We start from the raw sequence: 14,990 nt of genomic DNA on the forward strand, positions 1-14,990 counted from the left end.
CTGTTGATATTTTGTTACCACCTTCCTCCCTATAAAGCAAGGAGACAGGAACACTTAGAACCTACACTCCTTAGTCTCTTTTTTGTTTGTTTTTTGTTTATAAAAATCAACAATCTTCTGGTTGACAAAAGGAACACTTTTTGATACATGTCCCTTCCTGAAACTAAACTTACAAAGCATCTCTCACACAAATGACAAGTTCAGCTCTGGCTGAAGTAGCAATATCAGTGAGATTTCCCCCCAAATTTCCTGATCTTTACAGAATACTTCCTCACTCTCAAAGCATCTTGTAACAGAGAAAGCTGCAGCATAAGCCACAGAGGGTGGACAGAAGGTGAAAGAAGGAAAGCAAAACTTTCAGGTTAAACAAGATAGCTCTTCTGTGATAGAAAAAGAGCTGTCAAAAGCCAGCATTTTATTGACTGGCTCTGAGTAGGAGCTGGTATCTGGTCAAGAAAATATTAAGGATTTCATGAAGTGAGTTAGGTAGCTCAAATGTTGAAGGAAATCTTAAAGAGAATAGAAAGACAAAAACCAGGAAGACCTACAAGCCTGTTTTGTGAAATTCTGTTAGTACCGGGTATTAAAAACCTCTAAAATTGTACAGTGTTTTTCCATGTTTGCTAGCATTCTGGAGTTTCTCTGAAGAGTCACTTAATACTCATACAATTATGTTAAGTACAATATAAACAAGAAGAAAATTGGTTTAGACATCTTTATTATTTAGTAACACAAAGTCAGGAGCTATTGCTCTAAAGATGTATCAAGAACCCAGGATTCCAGCTGTAAAACTCAGAGTATGACAGTAACATGCTAACACAATGGTGATAAACAAGAAATACCAAAATACTAACTGTAGAATAGCAAGAGGCTTTTTGGTTTGGTTTTTGCTTTTGTTTTGGCGGGTTTGTTGGGTTTTTTCCCCTAATTGTAATGAGAAAGAGTAAAGTCACTTTAGCAACTGAGACAGTAAAATAAGAAACAGTTCTCAGTACCCCTGCTTTGCTTCACTGTAGGTATTCAGGATTCGTAAATATTTGATGGTCCTCAATTTACCTTCCACTACAGAACAAAATGACCAAAAACTGTGGCTGAGGCAAGTATACCTATTAAGCAGAAAACGTATTAGACCTTATATGGACTAGAAGTTAGAAAAACAGGTATTTTCTACTAAAAGCACCGCTGGCACACATCTCTAGCCACAGATGTTAGTATTCATTTCTGAGACTCCCAGATGTTCAGCTTTTAACTTCTAGATTACTGCTGTTCAACATATAATTCATGTCTATACCTGTAACAACTACTCAATTTTAATTTCATCACATACATATTTCCACATATTATTATAAGAAAATAAAATTGAATTTGATACATTAAAGTTAAACTGATTTCTTTTTAAACTTCAAAGTTCACAAGTGTTACTGTGGTTGCATAGTTTAACACATGCATCAGACCATCAGTTTCTAAAAATACCACGTTATAAATTCAGCACTTTACTTGATAACCACAGAAGCAGCAAGACAAAGAAGTTTGATATTCACAAAAAAAAAAAAAAGATACTAAAACGCCATCCAACAGAAAACTAAATTTCAGAAAGTTCAGTGAAAATGGCTCACTACACAAGTATGTACTTAAACAGCACCATCTGAACAATTATTTTTAGAATGTACTAGGACTGCAATGCATTCCAGCATAGTAAGAAGTCACAACTGCCATGAAGCAGTAGCCTCAGGGCTATATTAAGACTATTCAACAATTTAAATAAGCTGGTGAATATAACAAAAGATCTAGGCATTAGTTAGAAAACAACGTTTTGTGGTAACTGATTTAAGAAATTAATTGGATTCAAGTACAAGCATCTGACTAGTTTACTCCAATTGCCAGAAGCAGAAAACAGAAAAATAAAAGTGCTCTTTACCTACTGCCAGAGGGTCTAGTTCACCCTCCTGCCACCCATTCTCACACTCAGCTCAAGAACAAAACTTTCCCCTTTCCTAATCTGAACATTAAAAGTCAGGCCTATTCTTCCAAACTAATCTCCTATAGTGAGAAAGTACAAAAGTACATGGGCATGCGCATGTGTTGTTCACTACTGCCAAACATAAGGTTTTTATTTTAAATCTCCCAAGATATTTAATTAAGTTTGGCTACAGAATACCTTAGGGAGATAACAACTGAAAGTTTTCTGCTTTCTAACAAGTAACTTCTCACTCTTACAGCAAAATTTAAGTTTTTTCCACTTTCATAGCTCTCAACACTTCCGAAATACCTTTTTGCAGCATCAAACCACAGGAAACCTCAAAAGATGCACTACTTCCCATTTTGCCCATTGTCACATTTTGGCTCAAATTTATTCTTAAGTAGACCTGGAGAGGTAGAAGCCTAATTAAACAGCATTTTCAAAAGAAGCTTTATTAATATTATTTCTAATCATTTTAAGGTAAGTAGAAAAGGCTTTACAAATGTAACAGTCTGAACCACAGCAGAACTCTGTTTCACAGATTCACGTGGCATCTCCTATGAAAGGAACAGCAAGATCTGATCACATTATTAGACCTGTAAACTCTTAATCTTGGATTTATTGACTTATCTTCAGATAGGAAGATGCCAGGTTTAGGTTTTATAAAAGTCATCTATATGACACTGTAACAAAAGGACTGTGGGAGGTCAAACGTTTCCTAAAGAACGATGCATTAGAAGTAACTTTCTGCCTAGGCCTCCATTTCTAGGGTGGCTCTGTGTGATGGAAAAAGGAGTCATTTCTTTCCCAATCCCACTTTTGTCAGGAGATCCTGCTTAAGGAAGGCCAAGATCCAAACCCAGTCATCTTCCAGCAACATAAATGGCTGTCAAGATCTTCTGCTGAAGGCTTGTGATGCAGTATAAAGGTTAGAAGGTGTCCTGAAGCAATTTGGAGGGAATGAAGAGGGAGAGAAGAGTCACAAGATGTATCAAAGTAATAATGCACGTAACATAGTTCCAAATGACTTCAACTCAGCACCAAAGAGGAACTGGTAAAATCTCCTTAGAATTTCATTGCCAGTTTTCAAGTGATTCCTTTTGTTAAAAATCAAAAGGCAATTTAGAATAAACTTCCCGTGTCAGCAACGACATAGCTGGAAAAAAAAAGGTCTGACTGTGGGCTACTGATGTTTGCAAGGAAGAGGTTGTCACTCTGCACAGCATGAAGTGAGAAAGGCAGAATTTACCTGAGCTGATTCCCCTTCTTTGGGCCAGAGGGATTGCTGATATGTGGGTTAGCAGCACATCCCCTTACTCTGAGTATTCCAGTCTATTTGCTTCCCATGGACAAAGGGACATGATTTTACAAACCCAGCAGCCACAGGCTCCTCTAATGAAAGAATTTCTATACATTTAGAACTGGGAAACTTTTTCAGTGCTAGTAATTAAGTCAGATTTCAAACTGATTGGGCAGCTTCCACCTCACAGCACATTCAAACCTAGCACTAGTGTAAAGAGACAGGGAGGAGATGAAAATTGCGTGGCTATGGGGCCATACACAATCACTGGCTTTATCTTGGCCCCAGCGACCAGTTTCTACTTGATGTAGTTTCCTGTCTAGAGAAGGGTCACACCAAGAATGTCATTAGTGCTTCACAGAACTGAAGTACAAATATGACCCATGGACAGGAAGCTTACACAGAGGCATAAAGAACATTCTTTCCAAGTGCTCAGAGCATTTTTTCTCCTCTCTCTCTCCCCCACGGTTTTTCTTTAAACTGCTCACACTCTTTCCCTCTCTCAGCCTAGAGAAGTGGAAGGCAACATCAACAAAAAAATGCATAGAGAAACACCATAAAGTCCATCCTTCACACCTGAGCGGATGGCAGTTCAAAGGGGCCCTACCTACCTGCAACCCTGTTGTTTGCTTCAAGAACTCTGTTTGCCCAAGGAAAAAGAGACGAGCAAATCCTGGAAGCAGATCCTTCCCCAAAGGAAGTTTCTTTCTGAGTCTGCAACCTGGAGCTTTTGCTTGAGACTCAGTCCTCTGAGTGGATTCTTTCTTCAAACTCTCACACTGGTTCTTTACTTTTGTGGGCAGCTGGAAAAAGAATGAAGCCGTAGGCTGAGGCAGGGACTCCATACTTCCAGGATAGGGAGGCAGAAAGACTGGAGGGGAAGGAAAAGTGCTAGTTGGTAACTTCTTGGATAATGACCTGCATTTCCTCATTTTCTGCCACAAAGAGACATACACAGTCACTGCAATAGGGGAGGATGACAAGAGATGGGTACTAGACATGCAGTGTTTTCATGCTCTGATGCCAAAAAAACCCCAAACCCATAGTGTTGAGCTGTGAACTTTCAAGACTTTTAAGACATCTACCAGTAGATGAGATCAATCATAAGATGTTTTGTCCAGAAAGTTCTCTCAGTTTGTTGCAAGTAGATGTAGGTGGGGGTGAAAAAAATTTAAGTGCTCAGTTCTTGGAAAAAAATCCAAATCTCTCCTCTGTTCACTTGCTCTCAAGTGAATTAAATTGGCATCTATTGCAATGCAGTGAACGTCTCCCCATAATCTCTTCAAGAAAAAATCATCATACTTACCTGAAATGTTTCCCTCACCAATGACTTCCTAATACCACTCCCAACTCCTCTGTAAAGGCCTTACTCTCATCTCAAGTCTTCTACTTTATTTGTAAAATCAGATTGATCAAACACTGGCAGCAGTTTAATGCTGTTGTGACAAACTCAAATTTAACCAGGCACATAATGACTGTTGTGGAAGCTAAGAACCTACCCAAGTTCCCGCATCAGGTTTCTGGATTTCTAAAATATTCCTCTTTTTCCCTGAAAACCTAGATGTCCCAGGACTTTAATGTCATTACTTGAACAACAAAAATATAATGCATAACAGAGCTGAAATTTTCTTCACAAATACTGAAAGCTGCTAAGACTCCTGTGAAACATTATCAGTATCATGGAGCCAATATGCAACAAAATAGAACCAGAAGTCACTGGACTTAAAACAGTTACATGCACAGCTGCTCACGTGTGCATTTACGGGTTGTTATCCATCACAGTACCCTCTGCACAACAGCACAGTGTATGGCATTTGCATGTAGGGCAGCCACTGAGCTGTGTGCCCTCAGATGAGGCTTCATCATTTTACCTAGAGTGCTCTTCCTTGCTCCTAAGACACCAGGTAGAGTATGATCCAACAGTTAACCAAGAAGGTACATTACTCATCATGTTTGATGCAATTTCACTTAATTCATTTTAGGGCAATTGGTGGTGTTTCTTCATCCTCTCTTTTAGAGCACACACCTAAACAAAATAGCTTCATTTGGTTAGGTATCTCACATGTTCTTCAATTACAAGCTTTCCCCTGTTCAGAGAAGCTTTCTTTCATCGTGCTAAAATAATACAAGAAGATGGGGAAAGAAATGCTAGGTTTTGTCATTAAAACCACAGCAATTTTTGCAGTTTGAGTAGCATACAGTATTTATTTTTTCTTTTAAAGTGACACATAAAGCCATCAAGGACAGACCTTGATACGCTACAGTAATTAAAACAGAATCATCAGCAAACTGCTTCTAGAGAAACTGCTTGTGCATGCAGAAGGATACTCTGCTTCTTGATTCCTCTGAGGACAATGAATATGGTGACGGTATCTCAATCTAAGGTACGAGTTTTTAGTCCAAATAGAGTGTTTCACATAAATAATTAGTTGTTTTTTAGTGGAATTTCATGACTTCTCAACAACATGAGACCAAGATGTGTTCCTATAACTTTCAATTTGACAAGTCATTGCCTTTTTGATTATTTCAGACCAGCTTTCAAAGATTAGAGAGTCAGGTTGTCTTTTCATCCCATATGCATGTTTTTGTGAAAGGAACTCTTCCTGTTTGGGAAGAATAACTGATGAACACACACAAAAATGTACTTGGCCAAGAGATGTCTCCAGGTTGATGTTTGTACTCCCTTCTTCAAGCAAAGGAGAGGACACAAGATAAAAACTAAAGAGAAAATACAATAAACAGAACATCTTGAATCCAAGTTTCTACTGCTCTGTACTCGCTGGCTAAGAAAAATGTCATGGAAGGACAATAGCAGTAAAAGCACATTTCTTCTAAAAGACTCTCTTTTGTGAATAGAATATTCTTTTTAACCAGATAACTTGAAAAGTCTCTGAGATTCAAGGTATTGCAAGTTGCTAATACTAATTACTTATAATTCATAATTACAATGCCATACACAGCACTAACAGCTCAATTTCTGGTGATGCATTGAAGCCTACTAACACTTCTGAAGTCAATACTCCTTTCCAGTTCAAAGCAACAGAAGGTATCAGAGCAAATCAATTCAGCTGAAGCAGCATGGTTTCCTTCAAACAGGAATCTGCCTAGGGCCTCTGTGAGGAAACCTCCTTCACAGTGGAAGATGCTATTCACTGGAAAAAGACCCCACGTGGCCTTCAATATACTAAACCATATGAGATCAGAAGTGTAGAAGAGATGAGTACTTGGTCTTGAGTCATGTCTCCTCATAAGCAGAAGAGACAAAGATCCAATGCGAAATTTAAGGAAAAAAAAAAAGGCATTATGAGGACTTCATCCATTGGTGTTTTCCTTACAGAAACAGATTAACAGTTTATGGAAGATCAATCTGAAACATGCTGTTAGGAATGACGTGCTTTTAAATTCCTCTTCTTACATCAAGGTCATGGTATCTCTCCAAGAAAAGGAGAACACTTTAATTTTTATGCTTTTATATGTACCTCTTCCCTTGAACAGACTTATCTTGAAGTGTAAAGAATAAATGAGACTGCTAACCTTTGTGATCTAGCTATCAAAACCAGCAGCCTGATAGATTCTTACATATATGTATGTATTTCAGGCTGAACAAAATCTTCCTGTGTTTTGAGATAAGAAATGTTAATAAATACTCCTTTGCTCTTCTGAAGATTTAAAAGAACAAAAAAAAGATGTCTAGAAAAGAGCATAGAAAGTACCTGAATCCCTCCTACAGAAATTTTGGGGAAAGTTTTTTTTGTTGCCTCACATCAATCACCGGAAGCCGTTCATGCTACCGAGTTGAGATGTTAAACAAGCTTAAGCAGTTGAATATCCAACAGCTCTTCTCAGTCACAGTACTGTCGAGTTTGCTGATTTACGTCAAGAGCAGGCTCTGATGGGATCCTTTTAGCTGGAGCAGGAAGAATTTATGGCTGTGATGACACAAGAACAACATCATGATGACACAAGAACAACATGTCGATGATCTTCAGATACAGATGAAGCCAGGAAAGACACTGGTAGTTTTTTTTTTTAGCATGTGGAAGACAGTAAGGAATCCTATAATGAATATAATCATATCCTTTGAGCAAAGAAAGGAATCTCTGCAATGTCTTTCCACAGTGACCTGACTGTTGATAAATACTCCTGGGAGGAAAACTCCCTTCAGTGATTTCTTCCACCTTCCTTCTCTACAGGACATGTTTCACAGCCAATTCATGACTGAAGAGTAATCTCCATTTTTCTGCATCAGTCAGTAGAAGCTCAACAACCAAGAAAGGAAAAGTTTAAACAATTGTGAGTAAATTCTACAGAATACCATCTGCAAAACAAGCAAAAAAATGAATCTCCATATTTGGTAAATAGTATAAAATATAAGCAACAATACTTATTTATTTCTAACACTGCAGCTCCAACAACTGCAGTATCCAAGTAAAATAACATAGAAACAAAACACAAATTGTCATACCTGATTCAAGTTATTTGCCATCAGATCAAATACTTCTCAACCTTCAAACCGAAACTTTAAAGCAAGATGCAATTATTTTAGACTTAAGGTGCAACTAGCCACATGGACTTTTTGCAATTCCTAAAATGAAACTTAAGTCTAGGTTAAGTAGTTGTTGTCCTGCTACCATTAATCATACCTCTAGAAATAGGTGCAGGCTCTGCAAACCCACCGCAGGATCTATGCGCCACCATCCAGTTGAACTGTTATTCAAAATAAATATTAGAAGAACAGCAAATTTTAGTAAAACATCTTTCACCTGGAAACTAGCACCAACATGGCATGTGTAATAAAGTATCAACAGGAGTGACACGACGCTGTTTAAATTGCAAGCTACTGACCCTATGAAAAAACGCTAGTTTTTCAAAACTTCTGGGTTGTTGTATTTTTTGGGGGTTGGCTTTTTTTTTGGGGGGGTAAGGTGGGGTGGAGGGGCAGGAGGGAGGAGGAGATTTGATTAGAGAGAGGGGTAGAAGTCACTGAATATAATAATAACTATACTGGATAATGTTATCCAGTCCCAAGATGGAGAAAAGGCAGCAAAACCACTGGTCAAAGTGTTGATTTCGAAAGATCTTCATGCAACCCTTCATTCAAAGCCAATCATGCCAACAAATAGAATGGCAGAAATCTTGACTTTCTAAATTTCAGATTGTGTTTTAAAGCATCAGGCCTCTCTCCATAAATGTTTCGTGACCAAATTCATCAAAGGCCTACTAAAAGCCAGAGGGCCATAGCACTGTCTACATTATCAGACAAGGCATCAGACAATACCTACTTGATACTGGCGTAAGTACCAATTCCTCAAAGACCCTTCCTACTGCCAGTTTAGGAGAGGCAAAAAGCTATGGCTTTTCTGAACTCAGCACGATAGAGAATTCTGAAATTATATATAGCTATCACACCAACACATATTTGAGAAACACAGCCAGTATTTCTTGGCACATATACAACAGCAGGAAAACACCAGAGGTATAAAATTGAATGATTAGTTGATTATAGAAAATACTACCTTGTAAAAATAATTCCCATTAATAGATGCATGAATTTTACCCAATTAAAAAAATGGGTATTTGCTAAACGTTATAATTATTCTGTCCTTTTAAAAGCTGTTTACATTGCAAGAATATTTTTAAATATCTTCATTAACATGCTTTTTATTTCTTGTCAGCTTTTGTGCCAAGTACAGTTGAGAGCAAACCTTTTTTTGGCCTAACTAAGCCATATTTTAAATCAGATTAACAGACTTCACTGGCACTAACATACATTTCTGTCATAAAAACAGACCTTCTTTCAGCCTTAGGGAAATTCTGTGCTTCTGGGTAGAGTGCATGAGCCAATATTAAGAAAAGAACCAACAAACCACACAACTTTTTTTCAAGACATCATATGATGCCTATTTGTTCAATTTTTCTGCTTAAGAAAGCTAACTATAGCAGCAAAGGTTACAGTATTTATGTATACCTTGAACTTACTTGAAAAAAATCACATAAACCCTATAGTTTCTTATATTAACAGTGCCTTTGTACTTTACTTTGCAGTTCTTAATACATGGCTAGTTTAATTTAATTTGATTCCATTTACATGCAATTAGGTTACACAAATTTCTTACACAATTTTTTTTTTTTTTTAAAAGCACCACTTTTCTTACTGAGCTCTCAATCTTCATATAATTCCTACACTTCTCTGGTCAGTCTTTCAGATCGTCTATCTGCAGAACCTGGAAGTGGAAATACCACACATAAGGAATGTTAAGAGGAGTGATTCCAGTACTGTTCGACAGCCACACCACACTGGATGCCTTAACTTTACGGGATTTTGGGAAGGAGGTAGGGTGAGGTCTAATCTGAATTTTCAGATGAGAACAGCTCAAGGCTTTTCCCTGTAGGTTTTGACCCTTGATCATCTCCTCCATAACTTTCCTCTGGTGTCTTGTATCTCTGGAGAACTCAAATATAGCAGAAAAGCCCCTCTCATGCAGTATTTACTCCAATATATATATATTTAATAGATTAATATTAATAAAGGGCAATATGGACACACTGGTAAATAAAAGCTAAACAAATTACCTGTTTTTTTTTAAAGTCACCAGTTTCACAAAGTTTGCCTTTCAGATTTGAGCACTTACTAGGTTACTTTCCATACCAAATCTTAATTTCTACAGAGGGTCTAGAGTTTACAAATTTAGCAGGCACTCTGACCAACAGGCTTGATCCTTCACTTGTTATCAGTAGCAATAAGAACTCTACAGCCAAAACTGGAATGAATTTTCTCCTAACTGTTAACTGCTAAGACAGAGTGATGTCAAATGCTATTGTAAGCTGTGTTAGTTCTTCAGCATCAAGAAGTTTGTGATGCAACTGAGGCTTATTTTTGTCTGGCAAGAGTTGATAGTGGAGTCAAACTGATTTAGTTACGACTTGCAAATGATGTGCAAGCACACCATGACAGTTCTGCAATATATAGTCTGACTCTTAGGTTCACAATACAAGTTTAAAAAGTCTCAGTGCAGTCAGTGATGTTTAGATCAGAATTATACTTTTTATTTTTACCTAGTATGTGTTAAAAGTACATTAAAAAAGCATTCTAGATCATCTTGTACTGCTACCACCATACAAAACATGCTGTCTTTAATTAGCTAATTAAATGTTTTCTGAGGAATTGCTGACTTAACTTTCCTTATTGGGCTAGCGCTTCAAATTCACTCACATTTCAGTATTAAATTAAAATTGTGTCATTCTTTCCAATACCACTTGAAATAAGACCATCACAAGTTTTATTATAAAAATGTTTATCAGCTGAAATAAAGGCCATTTGAAATGTATCATTTTGCTCTTCTTAAGTAAAACTGTTTGCATTGAGTTGTCCCTTTATCTTCTCTCCATGCAAGTACTTTCCCACCTATGTGCTTTGACCAGCCAGAACTCCCAGATTTTGCACTAGACACAATTAACTTTGCCAGTGCCTCTTCACAGGCATATCAGTGTGCAGTGTTTGACTGTCATTCTGTACCTGTTGAAATATTAGTATTTGGTTTAGGTTGTGTTCAAGTACAAAAAAACAGTATCAAGTCACACATAGAAGAATACATACAGAAACACAAAAATGTCTATTTCTAGCCTAGGCTTACTATTTTCACAAAATTATTCAGAGCAGGGAAAAAGACAAGACATCAAACATCTGTACCAAAATAGAAACTTACCCCACTGACTGATCTGGGTTGGAGAGTGTTTAACCATACACTGAATCTCACAGGAGCCTCCTTCCTTCACTTGAGTCAAGATTTCATTGACAAAAATAACCACAATCCAGGGCAGATAAAAAAGAGCTTCCCACGCACTCAGGCAAACACACAAGACACTACCATAGAATCATTACAGTTGGAAAAGACTTAAGAATCCTCTTGAAAAAAAAAACAACCACCATTTGGATCATTACTGAACATTTCTGTATATGATTGGTATCTACAACATGCATAGTTTATTTTGAAGTAAGACAACATATAACAGAGATATTCTTAACACGACTCTTTTATCATGCAATTAGTTGCCTGATCTGATTTCTGTACCAAATAAATGTAGAAGTCAGTGTTTCCTCAGAAGAGTTGTTATATTTAATAAAACCTTTCCTAAGATTAATTCTCCTATAAAAGTCCAACATGTCTCCTTTCCTTCCATTTTCTTTTTAAGGCAAGATTCTAAAATAAGTTTGCAGCAGGGTTGAAAAGAGATCTGTATTCAAAGTTATCAGGTTTTACCTGTATATTATATGCACAGTATTGTATTTTCTACTAAATAGTTTTTTAGCCACCAAAAAAAAAAAAATTAAAAAAACCCTCACAAACATTCCATGCTGCTGTTACTTCTACATACTCTTAAATTAAGTCAAACTCCATCCTGTAGTTTACCTAAATGTACAAAAAGGAAACCATAGCGCATGTGACAAAGGTTGACATAGTTAACAAAGAGAACTGCAGAGATGCTTAGTAAAGTAAAAGTCCTTAATTGTCGGCATGTGTTCAAAATCTGTTCTCTAGAGGCTGTAGTTCAGCATTATATTCTATAGAATGCAACAGAGAATGAGCCTGTATTTTTTAAGTGTAGTTACTCTTTCAAACAGCTATCTCCCCAAGTTTAAAATGATTCTTAATTCATAGTTTAATATTGCATAGCTGCTTTTTTGCTTCTCCTTTTTCTGATGGTCGAGCATATTATTACTTCACACATATAATTTTACACATGCACATCAAGTAGTTTTCTACTCTTATTTCTTAACTGTTTTTATTGTAGACTTCAGTCCAACAGAAACACAAACTGCCATCAAGACGTGACTTACTGCAACAGTCTGCTACTCCTAGCTGGGCAATGTTTGAATATCCTTCTTCCAAGTCATCACAGAATTTCCATTTACTAGTCAAGTTCTTTCATTCTATTTTATAAAATAAAGAATGCATATATATCTAAGCAGCCTGCATGACAGAAGAATCATATATGGTACCCAAAAATATGCATTCTAATGGTACTTGGAATAGGCAACTGCACAACTTTGTTGAAGAGAAGCTACAGGAAGCACTTGGGTGAGCACACAATGTCACACTTCAGCACAGCATTAACTTCTCCCTCCTCCCTCACCCCTCGATGAATTAAATGTATATTTCAGAAATATAGCATATTCAACCTATCCTTTTCAGGCAATGTATCTTGACTTGATATTATGACTCAATCTTTTAATTTTTTTCTCTCTCTTGTACATGTAAAATACACAGACAGAAAAAGGGGTGCCAAAGAATAAAACAAAAGCACTAACAAACTACTAACTCACTAAGTACCACAATCAAGTAATAGTTTGGTTTCATACTTAATATGGTTCACTACAGTGAAGTGCAATGAAACATATATTCTGCATTAGAGAGAATTACTTGGACAATGCCTCCCAACTCCAAAGTGGGGGCAGAGAGCAGTTGGGGGGGCTGAGGAGGAGGACATGAGAAAGGGCGTAACTCCACAGCTCCAGGGGAATCACCTGAACACCTGTCGGAAGCATGTACGTTGGCAGACTGTTCTAAAAGAGCCAATAATTTAACCATGATAACCTTGGCCTTTAAGAAAATGAATCATTAACTGCACGGTACAGATTTTTGAACTCCACTATATCTGGAGTTTTCAACTGTAGCAAAACAATACTGAGTGCAGAGCAAATACATGACAGGCATTGGAACTGATGATCTCTAAGGTCCCTTGCAATCCAAACCATTCTACAGTTCTGTGAATCTAACAGCAACTTAATAAACAGCGGTAAGAGACATTATTGAGAAGGCTTAAGTATTTTAAAGGGAAAGAGACAAAATGTAAACCTTAATGAATGTTAAAGAATGTTACTTCTCACTACACACTACTAATCAATCTTCTCTTTCCCCACCCATTCCCCAGCATGCATTAACACATATTCCTTCCCTCTTCATCACTTATATCAGAACAAATGGTTATTCCAAGCAGTGTCCTAGATAATAATGTTAAAAAAAATTATACCTGTGTAGCAGCTTGCAGTCAGAGAAGTCACTATCACCTGACTACCCTGGTTTCCAATTATCATAAAGGTGGATTTAAACTACCTCTACCCATTCATTTGCACCATGAATATGTAGTGTATACAAAGTTAATCTGAAATAAAAACATGATACTATGGACAAGGACGTCAGTAACCCATCTCCACATGGTCTAGTCATAAAGTACACAATCCAATGGGAGGAACCAGAGCTACTGTGAGGAAGCCGAATTCACACAAACTTAGCAATCTGTTTCGGAATTGGAGTTAGCACCAAGCACAAAAACCTACAAGTTACAGGAAATGAGGGCTCATAGCTATCACAGCAATTAACTTGTCTCTATGTTTTATTAGAATTATTAATTTTGTTCAGAAAATGACTGAAAATTAATAGAAATCTATTTAGTTTACATACAGAGTTTGGAACTCCATAAACTTACAAATTTCTAGTTATTATATTTAAACAGTTTGCAATGATAAACCTCTCACACTCAACAAGATTACTGTCCACTACACATAGTTTAATCTCAGTTTTGACTGGGTCTTCAAGAAGAAAACAAAAACCAAAACAACAAAAAAAACCCCAAAGTATCTCTGCTGCATATTCCCTACAAAACAACTTCTGAGGCCCCTATTCAACTTAAATCGAGTTTGACACCTCGAAAAACAGGAGAATGGACCAATAGAGTAGATGAGCATGGCCCTATCTTTGCATCCACAAGCACAAGGCAAAGAACAGCAAAAGGCATCCCCAACATTACTCATTCTGATGGACAACCACCAGCTATTCAAGTAGCACATCCCAAGAGAGCAGTAGCCCAGTCAGGTTTTTTTTTCAGCCAGTCAGCAGGCCAAAATACACAAAGGAAAACTTCAGTGGGGAACATAGAAGAAAGAGATACGAGAAGAAATTAAATAACTGGGGGCAAAGGGAAGAGCAGCATGGCACAGTCATAGAGTCTTCTGATAAAAACCTCTGCAAGTCCCACACACAGTCTTTTTTTTTTTTTTCCCCTAAACTCCAGTACTCAGGGAACTTTTTATTTGTCTCTCAAATATTAAACAAAAATACCCAGGGGGGGAAAACAGACTTGAAAGTAAAATCTTTTAAGGTTTGTTCCTACATCCTACACTCCCCTTGTTGCAGAACCACTGACTGGACTGAACTCCACTGATTTCAATGCTCTTGAAGCATTAACTTTATTCATTTATGAAGCCACTGGCAGAACTGGAGCCAATGTTATGGGTATAACACTTAGGCTTCAACATTAGCCTGACTATTGCATCAGCCATGCTATTTTTAAGTACAATTCAGCTTCTTTTTCACAATCTGATGCAAGCCTATATAGTTTTTATTTTGTTTTTAAACACTGTTCCAATGCAATTTTGCTCAACGTCATCTTATCTGCCAAGTATTTAGGAGCCTTCCCAATATCATATGTCTATGAGTGGGAACATTCATTAATAGCAGGGATTGCTATGCTTGACAAGAGGGCTGCTGATATTAAAATCTGTCCTTCTAAATAATATGTAAAGCTGGTCAAAACATTTTTTGCTATTACTTTCATTTTACTACTTTTAGGTCATATGAAGAAACAGTATGAAAATGTTTGGCATCACTGTGCAAAATACTGAAAAGGCATCAGAGGTACTAAACCTTGAAAACAAAACTTTTCTAAGAG

General features: G+C 37.1%; 1 protein-coding gene across 7 annotated transcripts in view; it reads right to left on the bottom strand.

Moving 5' to 3' along the window:
- Nucleotides 1–14,990, bottom strand: part of TSC22D1 (TSC22 domain family member 1) — a 94,442-nt gene that overhangs the window by 51,103 nt on the left and 28,349 nt on the right. Inside the window, exons 2-4 of one of the 7 annotated variants that reach the window (XM_050334045.1) lie at nucleotides 7,904–7,967; nucleotides 3,872–4,063; nucleotides 702–2,901 (exon numbers count right to left, since the gene is read on the bottom strand). The exons of 2 other annotated variants lie outside the window; for them this stretch is intronic. In XM_050334045.1, the coding sequence (XP_050190002.1) occupies nucleotides 2,890–2,901; nucleotides 3,872–4,063; nucleotides 7,904–7,967 (268 nt within the window). In that variant the 3' untranslated portion in view covers nucleotides 702–2,889. 4 more of the 7 variants (XM_050334046.1, XM_050334049.1, XM_050334050.1 and 1 more) reach the window with 4 other exon arrangements.

This window comes from Myiozetetes cayanensis, unplaced genomic scaffold (assembly GCF_022539395.1).
Source record: "Myiozetetes cayanensis isolate MyiCay16 unplaced genomic scaffold, myiCay2020 scf5-8, whole genome shotgun sequence".
NCBI classification, from domain to species: Eukaryota; Metazoa; Chordata; class Aves; order Passeriformes; family Tyrannidae; genus Myiozetetes; species Myiozetetes cayanensis.